Source organism: Scylla paramamosain, chromosome 1 (genome assembly GCF_035594125.1).
Source record: "Scylla paramamosain isolate STU-SP2022 chromosome 1, ASM3559412v1, whole genome shotgun sequence".
Classification (NCBI taxonomy): Eukaryota; Metazoa; Arthropoda; class Malacostraca; order Decapoda; family Portunidae; genus Scylla; species Scylla paramamosain.
In genome coordinates, this window is record NC_087151.1 from 12,322,501 (window position 1) to 12,340,000 (window position 17,500).

Sequence of the window (17,500 nt, forward strand, 5' to 3'; positions counted from 1 at the left end):
GAAGCATTGACGGAAAGATAAACCAGGCAGTAACAAGAACAACAGCACAAGGCACACCGTATCAAACATCATGGTAAGCAATCATCACACGTGAACAGAAAAGAGAGTTGTAATACGAACCGTATAAGGCGTCCTCACCTGCGGCCGTCCCTCTAGGCTTGGCGCCGAGGTAGGCCAGGTTCACGTTAGCCTTGCGACCGTCGATTACCGGGTTGGGCTCCTTGATGGCCCGCTCCGCCCCGGTCTTGTCCGCCATCGTCACCTGTTGAGACGGGACAGAGAAAGAGTTAGTGCTAGTTGAGGTAAAGAGGTGTTGAGAGAGGGAGGGGGTACTGAGAAAGACGAGAGACAGAATGGGTAAGGTTGTGGAAGGGGTTTCTAGTGATGGGGTCAGGTTGAGTGTTGGCGGTGGGGTTACGGAAGCGTAGGGCGGGAGATGGAAAGAGGGAGGGAGGTAGTGCGAGAAGGTTGTGAGAGGGAAAAAATCGTGATAAATTTTCCAGTGATTTTCTAAGCGGTTGTGGTAGTGGTAGTGGTGTTGATGGTGGTGTGCGTCTATTGAAGGACGACAAAAACAATACGCAAATTAAACAAGAGAGGTAGAGAAGCACAAGAAGAGAGGTGAGGATAGCGAGAGAATGGGTAAGGTTTGGGGTGACGAGAAAAAATATGATCGATTTCCATTGATGGGTGAATGGTGTGGCGGTGGTGATGGTGGTGGTGTGCAGGTAGGGAGGTCCTTGTCACGTTAATTGCCTTAACCTGCCCTTAGCTCACCTGCGTGGTGCCTGGGCCTTCCTACCTGTCAGGGAATCAAGCTTTCCATCAATAACCCATGTCCCTACTCACGAGAGAGAGAGAGAGAGAGAGAGAGAGAGAGAGAGAGAGAGAGAGAGAGAGAGAGAGAGAGAGAGAGAGAGAGAGAGCGTTATAGTACCTACTTAATCAATTATTAATCAAAGAACTAACTTTCTCTCCAAACCTAACAAAACAAAAATACACGTAAGATCTGTTAAAAAATTATAAAATAAAAGATTAATTGTTTTCTTCCCTTCCTTTTTCCTTCCTTCCTTCCTTCTGTCAAAATTCCCTCCTTATTCCGTCGCCATTTCTCTTCCTTTCTTCTTTCATTTAAACATGCCTTTCCCTTAACTCTCCCTCTTCTCTTCTCTTCCCTTCTACTACTATGCATTACCATTCCCTCTTGATTTCCTTTCTTTCCTTCCTTACTTATTTCTTTTCCTTCTATCTACACCAATTATTCGCCTCTCATGCCCTTCCCTTCATTCCTTCTACCACTTCCGCTTTCCTCTCAAATGTTTCACTGTTTCTATACCTAAATACCTCTTCTCCTCCTCCTCCTCCTCCTCGTCCTCGTCCTAACCCTTCCCAATCTTCCTATTTTAACAGGCCTCACTTCTCCCCTTCCCTCCTTTCCCTCCCTACAGTACAAAAAAAACAGTCCTAACACTCCACAAACACATTTCATGGTCGTACAAATTTGCTAATGATTACTTCTCGATGTTAGTATAATCAGGGGCAGCAATAAATAAGGTGTTCTGATTCATTTTATTTACCGCGCTTGTCCATACCACCCTTTCTCTCCCCCTCTCACTTTGTCCTTTTCCTCCTCCTCCTCCTCCTCATCCTCCTCCTCTTCCTCCTCCTCCTCCTCAATCGCATGAGCAAACACCCAAAGTGCTCGTGTGTGTGTCGACTGAGCAAACACAATAGGAAAAAAAGGAGGAGGAGGAGGAGGAGGAGGAGGAGGAGGAGAGAATGTATGAGGAAGGGTAATGGTAGGCTTTCTATGCTTACCGGAGAGAGAGAGAGAGAGAGAGAGAGAGAGAGAGAGAGAGAGAGAGAGAGAGAGAGAGAGAGAGAGTTGGCAGGATTTGTAGCTGACCGGCGGGCGATGTTGGCAACGACCCCTAGTGAGAGAGAGAGAGAGAGAGAGAGAGAGAGAGAGAGAGAGAGAGAGAGAGAGAGAGAGAGAGAGAGAGAGAGCACTTACTAAATTGATACTATAAATAAAACTAATGCCGGATTAAGAAGACAAAAGAAAATAAGAGAGAAAAAGGAGAGATAAATATATTCAGTTTGATTTCTTCCTTTCTTTTCTTTTAACCTTCTTTCATTCTATTATTCAACCATTACCATCATTCATCTGTATCTTCTTTCTATTCCTCTTTTGTCTTCATCTCTCTCTCTCTCTCTCTCTCTCTCTCTCTCTCTCTCTCTCTCTCTCTCTCTCTCTGTCAGCCCACGTAACTCTTTAATCTCCTTCTCGCCTTTCCGTTCCTCAACACGCGCTTTGCGATGCGAGTTTGTTCCGCCTCAGGTTTCGCCGCCACAATCCTCAGCCCCTCCCCTCCAAACACAGCAGGAACCCCCGTCACACTGAGCAGGGGGGAGGGAGTGGCAGGGGACGGGGGTGGGGGCTGCTCTGGGCTCTCGACTGTGCCCCGTATCATATTCATATAAAAAAAAAAATAAAATAAAGCACCGATCCTTTGCTCTTTATAAACAAATTGGGATTTCATGAAAACCTATCGCTTTATTTGTTTATTTATTTCGTAAGAGGGGGAAAAAATTATATATATATATATATATATATATATATATATATATATATATATATATATATATATATATATATATATATATATATATATATATATATATATATATATATATATATATATATATATATATAAACGGTCCCCAAAAAAAGAAAGCCAGAACGATTATTCAAAACTGAAGAATAAATGTGTTGAAACCTCTTCAGTAATCTATTCGTATATCACGGAGGAATATATTTAAATGGTGAGGTGTGATAAATTATAAATCCTACATTCTCGGAACCTTTAGAGTAGCAGTCGATCCTATACCCTCGGAGCCTTTAAATTTAATGGTGTTTGGTTTTAATTGTTTATAGAGTTTATATACATTTGTTTTCATTCTTTGTCTACTGGGGTAGTACTAATTCATATCCAAGCACCTTTTTCTTCTGACCAGATCAGTTTAAGGAATTGAGACGTGGCGAAAAAAAAATGAGGATTGAAGAGGAAAGAAAAGAAAACTTGAAAAGATAACACAAGTGAAGAAAGACTCAAAGAAAAAAAAAAAACAACGCTAAAAATAAAGGAAAACAAGGGAATGAGTTTAAGCAAGAGAATGCATAAAGGACTGAGAGGGAGGGAGGGAGAGAGAGAGAGAGAGAGAGAGAGAGAGAGAGAGAGAGAGAGAGAGAGAGAGAGAGAGAGAGAGAGAGAGAGGGGGGGAGCGTCGTGGATGGTAGGCCGAGCGAAGTAATCCCGCAGTAAACATGATACCTCTTCCTTCCGTCTTAACCTCTCTCTCTCTCTCTCTCTCTCTCTCTCTCTCTCTCTCTCTCTCTCTCTCTCTCTCTCTCTCTCGGATCCCATTCCAACTAGATCCCTTCTTCCTTCTCTTTAATTTTATTTTTCCTTGTCTCTCACCTCTCTCTTCCTCTCCCTCTCACCTCTCCCTTTCACTCTATCTATGCAAAGTGGCTATCCTCACCACCACTACCATCACCATCATCTTTTTTTTCAGTCTAATTCATCACCACTATCACCATCACACCTCGCCACATACCTAGACACCTCTCATCACCATCACCACCACCTCCACTAAACACCACACATGTCTTTCACCACCAAAGTCGCACACACACTCATCGTCACCGCCCGTTTTTCCTCACCACACACACACACACACACACACACACACACACACACACACATAGCCACGTCAGATGAAGGTAGGCTGAGTCACACACGCACACAGACGCACACACCTTCGTCTCAGTTAGTTACAGATAATTTGAAGTGCCATTCCTATTACCATTCTTTGCTTGATTCTCTCTCTCTCTCTCTCTCTCTCTCTCTCTCTCTCTCTCTCTCTCTCTCTCTCTCTCTCGAACGCAACATTAGCTCTGAGTTACGAGACGCTTCGTAGACAGATGTATAGGAGAGAGAAAAAAGTCTTACCACCATCGTTTCAACCCAGCGCTAATCTCTCTCTCTCTCTCTCTCTCTCTCTCTCTCTCTCTCTCTCTCTCTCTCTCTCTCTCTCTCAGCGACAGAGCAGGGGTGCCAACTTCACTCACGCCCACGCAAAGCCACTAATGTCTCTGTACCAACTTTCTGACGGGAGCCAAGAGCAATATTTCCTCACACGCCGAAGGTTGGAAGTTATCTCCTCCTCCTGTTCCTCCTCGTTCTCTTCCCCCTCTTCCTCCTCGTTCTCTTCCCCCTCTTCCTCCTCCTCCTCCTCTTCCAACCGCGTTCCAGCAGCGCCACCCCCGCCCCGTTTTAAGTGAATATCACGGAAGGGAAGGTTAAAAAGAGGTAAAATTGTTGAGGGAGAGGGAAGCGAAGGGGACGAGATGCGAGGCGAGATTAGCAAATATAGACGAGGAGTTGCGAGTGGGAGTGGGAGACGAGTGGCGATGTTTTGGCGTTCGTCGTCCTCTTTTTAGGCAAGTGTACGTACGTCGTTGACCTTCTCTCTCTCTCTCTCTCTCTCTCTCTCTCTCTCTCTCTCTCTCTCTCTCTCTCTCTCTCTCTCTCTTTCTCTAAGAACGCCACAGCACTTCGCATTAACTAACTTGAGAAAGAGACAAAGAAAGAGCTTGTACCATCTACCCGTTTTCTTTCTCTGTGAACCAATCACATTGCTGTATCTACCGACAGCCTCGCTCTTATTGGCCACTGAACATCCGTACTTGACCAGCCAGACTCAAAGCGCAATAGTAAAGTAGTGAAGCTCCCGTGGAAGTTAAGGAAGGGTTGTTGAGCTTTAATATGGCTTGAAATGACATCGTAATGGGTGTCTTGGTTAGCACGGCGACATGACCTTGGTGTTGTGGCGCATTAAATCAGTCAGGTAGCAAATAGCTGTATACCAAAGTTACTCCACAATAATTTTTCAGCTTAACTAAATTTCGATAATCGTAAAACTCCTCGACTTGTGTTATTCACGAGGAGATAAATCAATATAGTGGGTTTCAAATAGTCGTACAGTAAAGTTCCTGCAAATAAGGATCTTTCCAGTTTAACTTAATCATAGGCATCGTAAAGCTAGTTGGGTTAATATCCATGAGCAGATGTAGCAATAGGGAGTTTTAAGAGATTAGACAAATTTATGACTAGAGATGATAGGTGAAATAGGTGGGCATACTTTATACAGGGGCCGCCACGTGTAGGCCTGATGTCTTCTTGCAGCTTCCTTTATTTTCTTATGCTCAAAGCTAGGTTCTGGAAATCGCTGAGGTGACGTTTGTTTGAGCGCCAATAAGGTTATGAGAGGTCCGTATCACTTTATCGCTGCTATAGATACGACAGAAGAGCATTACAAGATTTCGAGAATCCTTCATGCGCGTGACGTCAATTTGAACTTAGGTATGCAGGTACAATGAGTCTGCGTCACCTCAGCGTTAATAGGCAAACAAAAGGCTAGCTGGCTGGTTGACTGACTCACCCCGCTCACTAGGTTTAAAATGCGTCAGACCACAAGACCTGACTGATGCACACACTCACGCACTCAGCACGCAGGCAGGAACACACGCTGATGTGTGAAATGTGTGTGACTCGTGACTCAATGGTAACAGATGCATTGCCACTAGTTCGAATCCTGCTCGGCCATTAATCATTTCTCACTGACGGAAGGGTTAACCAGAACCGCGTAGTAAACTCTGGAACTCTCTGGTTGTTGGTGTCTTCTCCCTTGTAAGACTTGGAGAGACGTATCGGGTCATCTGCGTCACTTAATTGGCTTTAATTCTGGAAATCTTACCATTTTTGTGGAGAGTGGCAGATTTGCGTTTTTTTTTTTTTTTTACGTTCTTACCCGACCTTCTTCACGTACCAAAAATAAATAAATAAACCTCAACGTTTTAATACTTTTTTCTTATCGGAAGTGACAAGTTAACTTTTTTCTTATACGTTTTTTTTTTTATATAGCTTTGTCCTTGACCTTAAAGCACTAAATAAAAAAAAAAAAATAAATAAATAAAAACATCTTAACACAACAGCCTTCCAGTCAATAGTGTCAACATCGTCTTCTACTCAATACACTAACCCCACAGTTTCCTTTCTTTCCGTGCATCGCCAGGTAATTATACAACCTTGTCTACCCTCAACCCTTTCACTGCTAATAATACTAAGCTGCGACACTTACTATTTCACTTGGGTAACCCTAGACGATTTTAATGCGCGTCTAAATAAAACAACGGAGACTAAAAAGTTACACTCGATCACCCCTCTCTCCTGTCAGTGGCGGCTTTCGAAATTAAACTCTAGTCTAGACAGGACCATTTTATCAAGGCGAGAAAAGGTCGTAGCAGCCAGATGGGTAACGCTTGCTTGTCTCCGTGATCTATATTATCGTCTTGTTGGTCTACCTTCGTGGTGTGACGAACGTGACTCGAGTTTTCTTCAATTTCTCATCTTCCTCCCTACTCCTTCTCCTCCTCCTCAGTTGTTGTTGTTCGCCGCAATGTTGGATGCGGGCCAAGGACAGACAGTGATGTGGATTTAGGAGAGAAGGAAATAGACAAAAAAAGATTAGAAAATAAATTTAAAAAAAGGCGCTAAGTGATGATGCTCCATGTTCGCATTTGTAAGAAGAAAAAGAGTTAAGTTAAATGTGTCATAATATATAAGAAGTAAAGCTCATTTGTCGATTTTTTCTACTCAAAGTCAGGGATTTTTGCAACACAGTATCTTTTCTTTTTTTTTTTTTTTGCACGTGTTTAACTTAATGAGGTAGAGGAAAGAAATAGAAATCCAGCAAAAAGGTCGAGGTTAAGTTTATAAATCTTTTGGTAACTTCTTAGGGCGCGACCTTGCCATTTCTTGTGAGTTATATGAAGTGTTGAAACGGAGAAGAAACGGCCGACGAAAGGTTAACATATAGTCACGTACGTGGAAAAAAAGAAAAAAAAAATCGTTTCCGAGCTTCGTGGATTATTCCAATAATTTTTTTCTCTAACGAAAACACGTGTAGCTGATTATTGCGCAGTTCAGAAGAGGATAAATATAAAAAAGTTCATGACAATCTATACGTGAGAACAAATTAATGGAAGACCTAACGACATACAAAATCGATGAGGCTCATAAATCTCAGACACGCGCTTATGTAAAGTCTGAGCGCAACCTAGAACTGAGCTTGCGAGCATAACCATGATGTGGTGACTCGAGCCAAACTGCAGCTTGTCCAATCAGTGTGCCTTTGTCCACGTGTTTACTTGAGAGTTTGTATTATGAAGAATCCAACCGCACTTCATATCAATAAATGTCTTGTAGATATTTTACGGAGAGGCATTAACCTGACTATTACTTGCCTCGTATTTTTTTTTTTTTCTGTTCGTTTAGGAATTCTTGGCTGATATTCAAATGCGCTAAGAGGTATCCTTCACTACTTTGCAAATCATGTGTGTGACTAAAATTATCGAGACCTATAACTTACATATCAAACGCGACATTATGCATATTGGTGCCAGCGGTAGGATGAAAGAAAGAGACAACAAATCATGAAGGAAGTGAAAACAGGTCATAAGACTGATATAAATACATGTTTTGATCCGGTGTTCAATGGTGATTGTCCGATAACAAAGTCTTTTTGCTTTCCTTCTCCTCCTCCTCCTCCGCCTCACGGCCTACATGTGTTTACTCTCCTCACCCAGGTGTGTCAAGGACGCTCCAACATAAACATACGCCACGTGCAAACATCAAAATTTGATTCGGGAAATTTATGTGAGTCAGTAAAAAATAAGGATACGTCCATGAAAATATCAGACCCTATAGAATTTCATGATAACTGAAAAAAAAATTCGGAATATGTCTGCAGAGCTTCACTTTTTATATTTAAAGTATCTTATAGAACACACATTTCAAAATTTCTGATATGGTCAACGCAAGTTTCAGTTATCTTAAAATTTTATTAAAGGCATATATGTTTCGAAAAATAATAATTCCTTGCTGAGTGCAGCACAAAAGACTAAATAGATTAATTGAATATAAATAAACAAACTTCGGAGTCCTCACTTGTTGCCATGAGGGCAAGAAATAAAGACGTTACAGAGAGAGGGAAAACAGAAGCCATTAAGTATTAAAAGCATAAAAAAAAAAAAAACAATACCAAGATAAGATGATAAGACAAGAGGAACGTCGAGTGTTTGGCTTAGAAACAATCTGATTGAAGCCTGCATGAGTGCCTGCGTGTTCAGAGAAGAAGTAATAAAACTCCTTAATATGCTGCACTTCTTCTTTCATCTACCAATTAAATTAAAATCACTAGCCCTCTTCTCATTCGCCAATCGAGATGCATTCCTTACCCCTACTTGCTTTCTTCTCCACCAATCAGAGTCCGATCTCTGTCCTAATCCAACTAACCACGAAGGAGGAGGCTCGAAGCTCAAGGTTTTTCAATGAGTCTGATCGAAGGAGCGCGTCAGAAGGGATGCGAGAGTCGAGGCTTATCCGTCAAGTTGGTGTGGACGCGCTATTAAGCAATGTATAGAGCAGGTGTGTTTTTTAGCTGAAGGGAAATTTATCCTGGAGATTTAATGAGGAATTCACTTGTGTGTGTTAGTGTATGTGTACGTGTGTGTGTGTGTGTGTGTGTGTGTGTGTGAGTGTGTGTGTGTGTGTGTGTGTGTGTGTGTGTGTGTGAGAGTGAGAGAGAGAGAGAGAGAGAGAGAGAGAGAGAGAGAGAGAGAGAGAGAGAGAGAGAGAGAGAGAGAGAGAGAGAGAGAGAGATTCTAGGAAGTGAGTGAGTGATACCTATGAGTATAATGTCAGTGATCTTTTATTTATAAAGCGTTTTTCTAGGAAGACGTTCTCTCTCTCTCTCTCTCTCTCTCTCTCTCTCTCTCTCTCTCTCTCTCTCTCTCTCTCTCTCTAAGATACGTACGCTATAATAATATAATAAACGCAAGATACAACTTCGCCTTCCTTGAAATTCTCCGTATATTAAGTCGAATGAAAACGAGGAAAGACGCAAAATAAACGGAGAGGGGGAAAAAAGACACCTGCACTGCTATACCTTTCAAGCAAAATAAAACAGAAAGAAAAAAAACACAAATATAAAGATCAATCTCTATTTGTGACGTGGCCTACATACTCGTAGTTTTCCCCCTCACACATTAATAGATTCTTCACTCGTAAGATGGAAAACACAGCAAGTGGGAAGTAAGTACGTAGTTTGTTGCTCCATTTTCTGTAAACAAAAGCCACTCGAGGAGATAGATACACGAACAGCTGCTGCCCCTGATCAAGTCAAGTGGGGAGGGGGTCTTAAGGCTTAGTTTCGAGGGGGTTTAGCCAATCACAGAAAAAAAAAAAAAAAAAAAAAAAAAACAACAACCTTTATCGGGTAGAAGTTGACACGTCGCTTCTGTATATATGAAGCGCAGGAGTGGCACATATTTCACTGCAGACGAATCTACAAACCTCTGAAGGGCGGTTTAGGCAACGTGGCACAGTGTCCTCGGTTACATACTAATGCAAAACTATGGGACGGTTCCATACATGCTCAAATAAACCCAATCTTCAGTTCGTTAGCTTCTCTTCAAGACACCAAATGAAATCCTCGATGTTTTATAGTAAACCTAACACATTTCGAAAAAGGGTTTAGTTTGTGTCTAAAATCTACATAGTCTAGACCAGTAATATCGATTATGCGAATGGGTGAATAAGAGGGGGAAAGAGAGGATGGCGTGGGCGAGATGAAAAGATGTAAAAGAGGATGGCTTAGTGAACGAGCATGGGGAACAGAAAACGGATTGAATGAAGTTCGCGAAAATAGAAGACGGGAAAATGAGAGAGAGAGAGAGAGAGAGAGAGAGAGAGAAGAGAGAGAGAGAGAGAGAGAGAGAGAGAGAGAGAGAGAGAGAGAGAGATTCGTGGAAGTAGTGAGTAATACATGTCTAGGATGTTACAATGATGGTCCAATGTCTAAACGTCTTGCTTGCTAACTCATAGATGGCGTTGTGGCGAATGATAAGGGTACAGCTGCGGTCACACGAGTCCAGCATCACACCACACTTACTGTCACTGTATTCCACGTCTTTCCACAATCTTAAGTCGCCTGATCTGCTAAGAATCCACCACTCGTCAGCTCTTGCAGACTGTCGGCAGAAGAGAGGACTTAAGATTGAGAGAGAAGAGGCTAAACACAGAAGGAAATGAGTGTGCTATGTTACTCGCCCACTGACCATGTACATCTCAGTGGAGTCAGGGAAGTGAAACGAAAAGACACAGACACAGGAGATGTACAGAAATTGAGTTAATGAGAGCAAACAAAGAGGAGCAGCATTTGGGGGAAATTAAGGGAAGGAGGAAGTGCAAAGTTTGAGACAGGCAGTGGAAGGGAAGGAGAGGGAGGGAGGGAAGGTAGGTAGGAGGGTGTGGTGGGCATAGGGGAGGGACGTGGGTGTGAGGGAAGGAAGGGAGGGAGGACTAAGATGAAAATAAACACAGAGGAGTTGGAGAGGTGACAACAAAGAGACTGAGGAAGCGAGAAAGAGGAAAAGGAAAATAAAAATAATATGACTCTCTCTCTCTCTCTCTCTCTCTCTCTCTCTCTCTCTCTCTCTCTCTCTCTCTCTCATTAACAAAGAAAAGCACACACGTACACGCACACGCCAAACACACACACACACACACACACACACACACACACACACACACACACACACACACACACACACACACACACTTGAAGCAGGCAAACAAACAAACAAAAAAAAGAGCTTAGGATGATAAAGGCGGCACAAACAACACAAACAAAACAAAACAAACAAGAGAGAAAAAAAAAACATAAGTCAACCAAGACTCACGCAAACAACAACAACAACAACAACAACAATAACAACAATAAAAGTGTGGTTCGTTTGCACAAGTTAATCATCTAAAAAGAAAAAAAAAACACAAACAAACACCAAACAAACAGACAAACAAACACGGCAAAAATGTGAACAAAAAAATATATATACATGTGCATAACAAATCTCTGAAAAAAATGTGAGATTGTGGATAGGGTTTTACCTACTTTATTTTTCTTTATTTGTGTGTATGTGTGGTGTGTGTGTGTGTGTGTGTGTGTGTGTGTGTGTGTGTGTGTGTGTGTATGTGTGTGTGTGTGTGTAAAAAAAAAGAAAAAATGCTGCATGAATAATCAAAGTAGGTGAAGTAATACATTTTTTTCTAGATCAATAATAATAATAAGAATCAGTCGGCAACTCTAAAGCACTCACTTCAAATAAAAAAAAAGTCAAAACAACCACAACAAGAACAACAACAACAACAACAACAACAACAACAACAACAACAACAACAATAACAACCACAGCAAAAAAAAAAAAAGAAAGAAAGAAAGAAACTCCACTCAATTCAACTCCAATCAGTAAGTTTGAACACCAAAAAACATTATAATCTAAACACACCCTTTTTTTTTATTTCTATACTTTTTTTTTGGGGGGGGTGGGGGGGTTGGGGGGGTGAATAAGGCAGTTTTATTTTCCATCTCCAAACGAAGAAAGATGGAATAGATTTTTTAAAAGGTGCTTCAAAGTGTATATAAAAATGATAATAATAATAATAATAATAATAATAATAATGATAATAATAATAATGATAATAATAATAATAATAATAATAATAATAATAATAATAATAATAATAATAATGGTAGATAACGTAATTTTAAGTCATCACAAACCACAGCAACCACACCAAAGAACAACAAACAACAACAGGAACACCAATAGCAAAATAAATAAATAAATATAAAGATAGATAAAAAAAAAATACACAATTAAAAAGTGTGTGTCCCAGCAACTTTAGCTATCATCACAAATATGGAAAAAAAATCAAATTAATAAAAAAAAAACAACAACAATCAAATCACAGCCAGAGAAATCCACACACGGCAACTCCACTCAAGAAAAAAAAAAATAATACACAAAAAATACATAAAAAAAAGTGAGGGACATTAGGAGGATTAACCACTGCTTACGTATTTTAAGTATATGTATTCAAAAACTCACAAAAAAAACTCCCTCTGTCCCTTATTTTCTTTCTCTTTTCATCACTTCGCTACCGTCATGAGGTGTGTGGGGCAGTGCATGGTATGTACATGTAGCAAAGCGACACGCAGCGACCTGGTGGTGGACAGAGAGAGGCACGGAGGCACGGAGGGTTGAAGGGTTGGAGGGTTCGAGGAATGGAGGAATGAAAGGCTGAAGGGATGGCGGGATAGAGGAGAAGGTTTGAGGGATGAAGGGATGGAAGGTTGGAGGGATGGAGGGAAGGAGGAAGGGGGTGAGGGGGTGTGTACGGTAGTTTCCCATAGCTTATAATCTAGGGAAAAATGGGTGTACAGGCTCAAGCAGATATTTAAAAACTACTTCCTTTATAACTCATTTTCTTATTCTCTATATCTCGGCTTACCTAATATATTATTTTTTTTATCATTTCATAATTTAAACCGGCAGTATTTGCTTCATTTATTCTTTTTATCTAGTGCTGTTTAATCTTAAATCTATAAAACATTTAATTTGATTTGATTTCCTGTGGCATTTTGCTTGCAAACTTGTATTGATGTTAATGGCTTTAGCTACATCTGACGCCTGCTTGTTAAACTCCACAAAAGCAATAGATATGAAAGGGTTCCAAAGAGCAGCAGCCAACAGCCTCAAAGGAGAACAAGTTACGTGTTAATGTTTACTTCCTGCATTTCGTACAGGTCGCTATTTACAGCAGCCACCAGTCATGGAGTTCAAAGTGGCTCTAGGAATACACATTTAACTGTATCGGCTGTACAAGTAAGGCAATTGTGTGGACTGATGTGGTGAGAAAACAGTATGAAACAGATTATGATTTCTCTAAGATTTGGACGGAGCCTTCTTTAGAGAGAAATAAAGATTAATTTTCACCCGGTGTCCTCTCACCACATTTTCTTCTTTGTCCTTAGCTTTTTTTTTTCCCCACTTCTACATGGGATCGCTGTTCCTCGCTAACCTTCTCCATCTCACCCTATCTTACGTGTCTTCTCACTATCAAAATACAAACTTCTAAAGGCTATTAACACCAATAACACAAACTTACGAACAAAACACACTAGGAAAGCACGGTTATTTCAGGTACCAGAAAACGTATGCCTGGACACGTGTCTTTCCTTCTAAATCGCTGGATACGGGGAAATGCATACTGGCCGGAGTGATGGAAGGGAAAGGGAGGGAAGGAAAGGGCAAGGGCTGCGTGGAACCGCGTGGGGTGTGTGTTGGTTTTTGGTGAATGTTCAACTACGTCAGCTATAATAAGTCACTCCTACCAAACCACAGACATCAATCAATCACTTCTCACCAAGCCAAGACGAAGTGAAAAGCACACAACGGCAGAAAAACTATAGAAGGAAGTGCTCAGACAGAGATAAGGAGGAGGAGGAGGAAGAGGAAGTGAACAAAGAGGAAACTGAAGGAGATAGAGGAGGAATTATCAAGAAAAGAAAAGAAAAGAAAGAAAAAGTGTAATACAGGGAGGGGGATAGGATAGGATGGGGGGGAGAGAGAGAGAGAGAGAGAGAGAGAGAGAGAGAGAGAGAGAGAGAGAGAGAGAGAGAGAGAGAGAGAGAGAGAAACAAACACAAAAAAAAACAAGGAAAAAAAAGACAGTTAAGAAAGAATGAAATAAAAGAAAACAGGAAAGAAGAAAATTAACAGCAAAACGAAAGTAAAAAAAAAAAAAAAAGAAAAATCAATCAAAACAGAAAAAAATAAAGAGGAAAGAAAACAGAATGAATGAAGAAAAAGATAGAGAGAAGAAAAGACAGAAAGAAAGAAAGATCTCGTCAAAAGGAAGGAAGAAAAAAAGAAATAAAAAAAAAGTCAAAATCAACTCGCAAAAAACAAAACACCACGTCATAAAACCCCATTTTCTTTGCATGGGCAACCGAGAGAGTACTTACAACACACCACACCCCAGCATTTCGTTTTCTACGGGCGTACTTACTACAAAGGGGGGAGGGAGAGAGGGAGTGTGCAACGGCGCCACCACCACCACACAAACCCTTCAGTCCGGCCGCGTGCCAGGAGTAGTAGTAGAAGTGGTAGTAGTAGGAGTAGGAGTAGTAGTAGAAGAAGTAGTAGGTGTAGTAGTAGTAGTAGTAGTAGTGGTAGCCGTAGCCACTTATCGCGTCGCATTTAATCCGGGGGCAGTAGTAGCAGTAGTAGTAGTAGTGATAGTAGTAGTGGTAGTAGGACGAAGAGGAGGAGGAGGAAGAGGAGGAGGTAGTTCGCTTTTATCCCCACGTAAAGTTGTTGTTGTTGTTGTGGTGGTTGTTGGTGATGGTGGTGGTGGTGATGATGGTGGTGGTTGGTTGGTGGTTGTGGTGGTGGTGGTGGTGGTGGTGGGGGTCCAGGCGACGACTAGAAGGTAATAGGTGGGTTGGTTACTGCACTGCCTTCCTCTGCTGCCTCTGCTTGCATTTATTTATTTTTTTTCTATTCCTTCATTATTTTCTTTTATTTAGCAGTTAATATTTCAGAGAGAGAGAGAGAGAGAGAGAGAGAGAGAGAGAGAGAGAGAGAGAGAGAGAGAGAGAGAGAGAGAGAGAGAGAGAGAGAGAGAGAGAGAGTCTACAAAAATAACAAAAGTACATATATCTTACATTATTATAAACTATCGAACATTATAAATACACTTAACATTAAACGTTGCAATCTACAGAAGAAAAGAAAAGAGAAGGAAGCGTCATCCTACCTGCAAACCTAAACTCTCATCACCTGTAATCAAAAGAAGAATACAAGGGAATACAACACAAAAATACATAGAACATAAATATAATAATAAACATATACATCAATACATATAACAATCCTCCTCTTTTTCTTTTTCTCTCCTCCATTTTTTTTTTCGTCTCAATCACCTCCTCTTTATATTCCTCCTCCTCCTCCTCCTCCTCCTCCTCCTCCTCCTCCTCCTCCTCCTCCTCCTCTCAGACATAATCATCTTAACCTCGCACTCCTCACAAACCAAACTCGTGACCTGCAAAATATCAATACAAGAACGACAACTGAATATCATAAAGAGAGAGAGAGAGAGAGAGAGAGAGAGAGAGAGAGAGAGAGAGAGAGAGAGAGAGAGAGAGAGAGAGAGAAGAATAGAAGGCGAGGCTCCAAAGTTCCCCACACACACCCAGCCCCGACCGCCCCCTCCCGCTCACATACACACACACACATACACACACACACACACACACACACACACACACACACACACACACACACACACAGAGACAGACATACAGACCACCCACACCCTCGCGTTCCAAACCTTTCAGTTCGTCACACGCACGCACACTTACACACACCCACCCACCCACACACACACACACACCCACCCCCAATGTACATTTTCAGTTTGTTGACTGCCTAAAGAATAAACCGTTTATTATTATTATTATTATTATTATTATTACACACACACATACACGGGGATGATAATATTAAGATTCCCAGTGAGAGGGCACAGATGTTAGGTTAGAGAAATAAATAAAAAATAAGATTCGTATCACTGTTTTCACTTCAGAAATGTAAATGTCATTGTAAAGAAAACAGAGAGAGAGAGAGAGAGAGAGAGAGAGAGAGAGAGAGAGAGAGAGAGAGAGAGAGAGAGAGAGAGAGAGAGATGGGGGGACCTTTCTACCGTATATAAGGACAGGAGGGGCACACAAGCAGACAGACAACCAGACAGACAGACAGACCTATGTAAACCTCTTAGGGATATAAAGATTAAAAAAAAAGAGGGACAAGAAGACAGACAAACAGACAGACACACAGACAGACAGACAGAAAGACAGACAGACCTACGTAAATTTCTTAGGGATATAAATAGAGAAAGAAAACGTCGCAGCAAGAAAAATATAGAATGAAAAAGCTTAAAAATGACGATGAAAGTAATGAGAGAAAAGGAATCTGCCTCCACTGAAGTCACCACCCACGTGCTCCGATGCCCAAAGTGGTGATGTCATGCTGTGCGAAATATTGAAGAAAAAAAGAAAAAAAAAAGCGGTATCTAGCACTATCTCTACGTATCTCGTCTGCAGGTTCTCTTGTACAGAATGCTCATGACAAACAAAGAAGGAAACGCAATGCCCGGCTTGACTATCTCCTCATATCAGTGCTTCTTTTTATATATATTTTTTTTTATTGCACTAGATTAGTCCCCTCCTACATAAACAAAAGATAATAATAATAATAATAATAATAATAATAATAATAATAATAATAATAATAATAATGATAATAATAATAATAATAATGACGTCTCCAGTTCTATTGTATCGTATTCTCAAATGTTTCAACGTCTCATCTCGAAAACACGAGAATTGACAGGAAATTAAGGTAATTAACGGAAAAATTTTATCTTTTCTAAGCAACAAAACTACTTGAACACACTGCAGGGCAAATTTAAATGTCTGAAAAGTCGTGGGTGATGACAGGAAAATTTGCCTAAGAGAGAAAAAGAGCAAATTTAAAAGTAATTCATTAGCCCACGTATGAATCTCTATTCGATTTACAAACATGAAATTAATTGAACTTTTTGACATCACCATTTGGGCAACTATACGGCATCTTCTTTTCACCTATGCTCAATTATAAAAGAAAAGAAAAAAGTAAAAAAAAAAGTGAGAAATAATAATAAAACATTTCATGACACTCAAAGCTCGTTTTCTATCTTGGCTCAGGCTTAGAGAGTAAAGAAAACGATGCAGCTTCTTCCTCTCAAACCTCCTTCCTCTCAATGCAACATTTCTTTCATTAATTTTAAAGTTCTAGCATGGAAAAAAAAAAAATGAGGAGGATGAGTAGGAAGAGGAGGAAGAGGAAGAGGACGAGGACGAGGACGAAGAGAAGAAGGAGGAGGTGGAGGAGGAGGAGGAGGAGGAGGAGGAGGAGGAGGAGGAGGAGGAGGAGGAGGAGGAGGAGGAGGAGGAGGCACAACACTCAAACTTCCTTCTTCTCTAAATACAAATTTTCCTCTACTTCGAGATCTAGCCTGGACACTCAAAAAGATAGGGAGGAAGAGGAAGAGGAAGAGGAAGAGGAAGAGGAGGAGGAGGAGGAGGAGGAGGCAAAACCTAACACAAAGCTCCCGTCTTGTAGGAGCACACGAGGGACAGAGGGAAGGACGAGATAGGACTACCTGGTTAACTATTTATGTGCTTTAATGACCAACAAGGAATGAATGGAGAGGAAATGAAGGAAAGAGAAGAGAAGAAGATGGTAGAACTGATAAGAAAAAAGCTTTGCAGAGAGAGAGAGAGAGAGAGAGAGAGAGAGAGAGAGAGAGAGAGAGAGAGAGAGAGAGAGAGAGAGAGAGAGAGAGAGAGAGAGAGAGAGAGAGTCCACTACCACTTTCAGTATTATATATTCATTGCACACTTCCCCCACAACGTAGTACATATA

The 17,500-nt window shown here is 41.0% G+C and overlaps 1 protein-coding gene across 3 annotated transcripts in view; it reads right to left on the reverse strand.

The window, feature by feature from the left end:
• The window catches only part of LOC135100692 (RNA-binding protein 24-like), a 106,013-nt gene that overhangs the window by 67,648 nt on the left and 20,865 nt on the right, over nucleotides 1-17,500 (reverse strand). For all 3 annotated transcript variants that reach the window (XM_064003863.1, XM_064003874.1, XM_064003872.1), the window contains exon 2: nucleotides 121-262. In XM_064003863.1, the coding sequence (XP_063859933.1) occupies nucleotides 121-262 (142 nt within the window). The remainder of the gene's footprint in view (nucleotides 1-120; nucleotides 263-17,500) is intronic.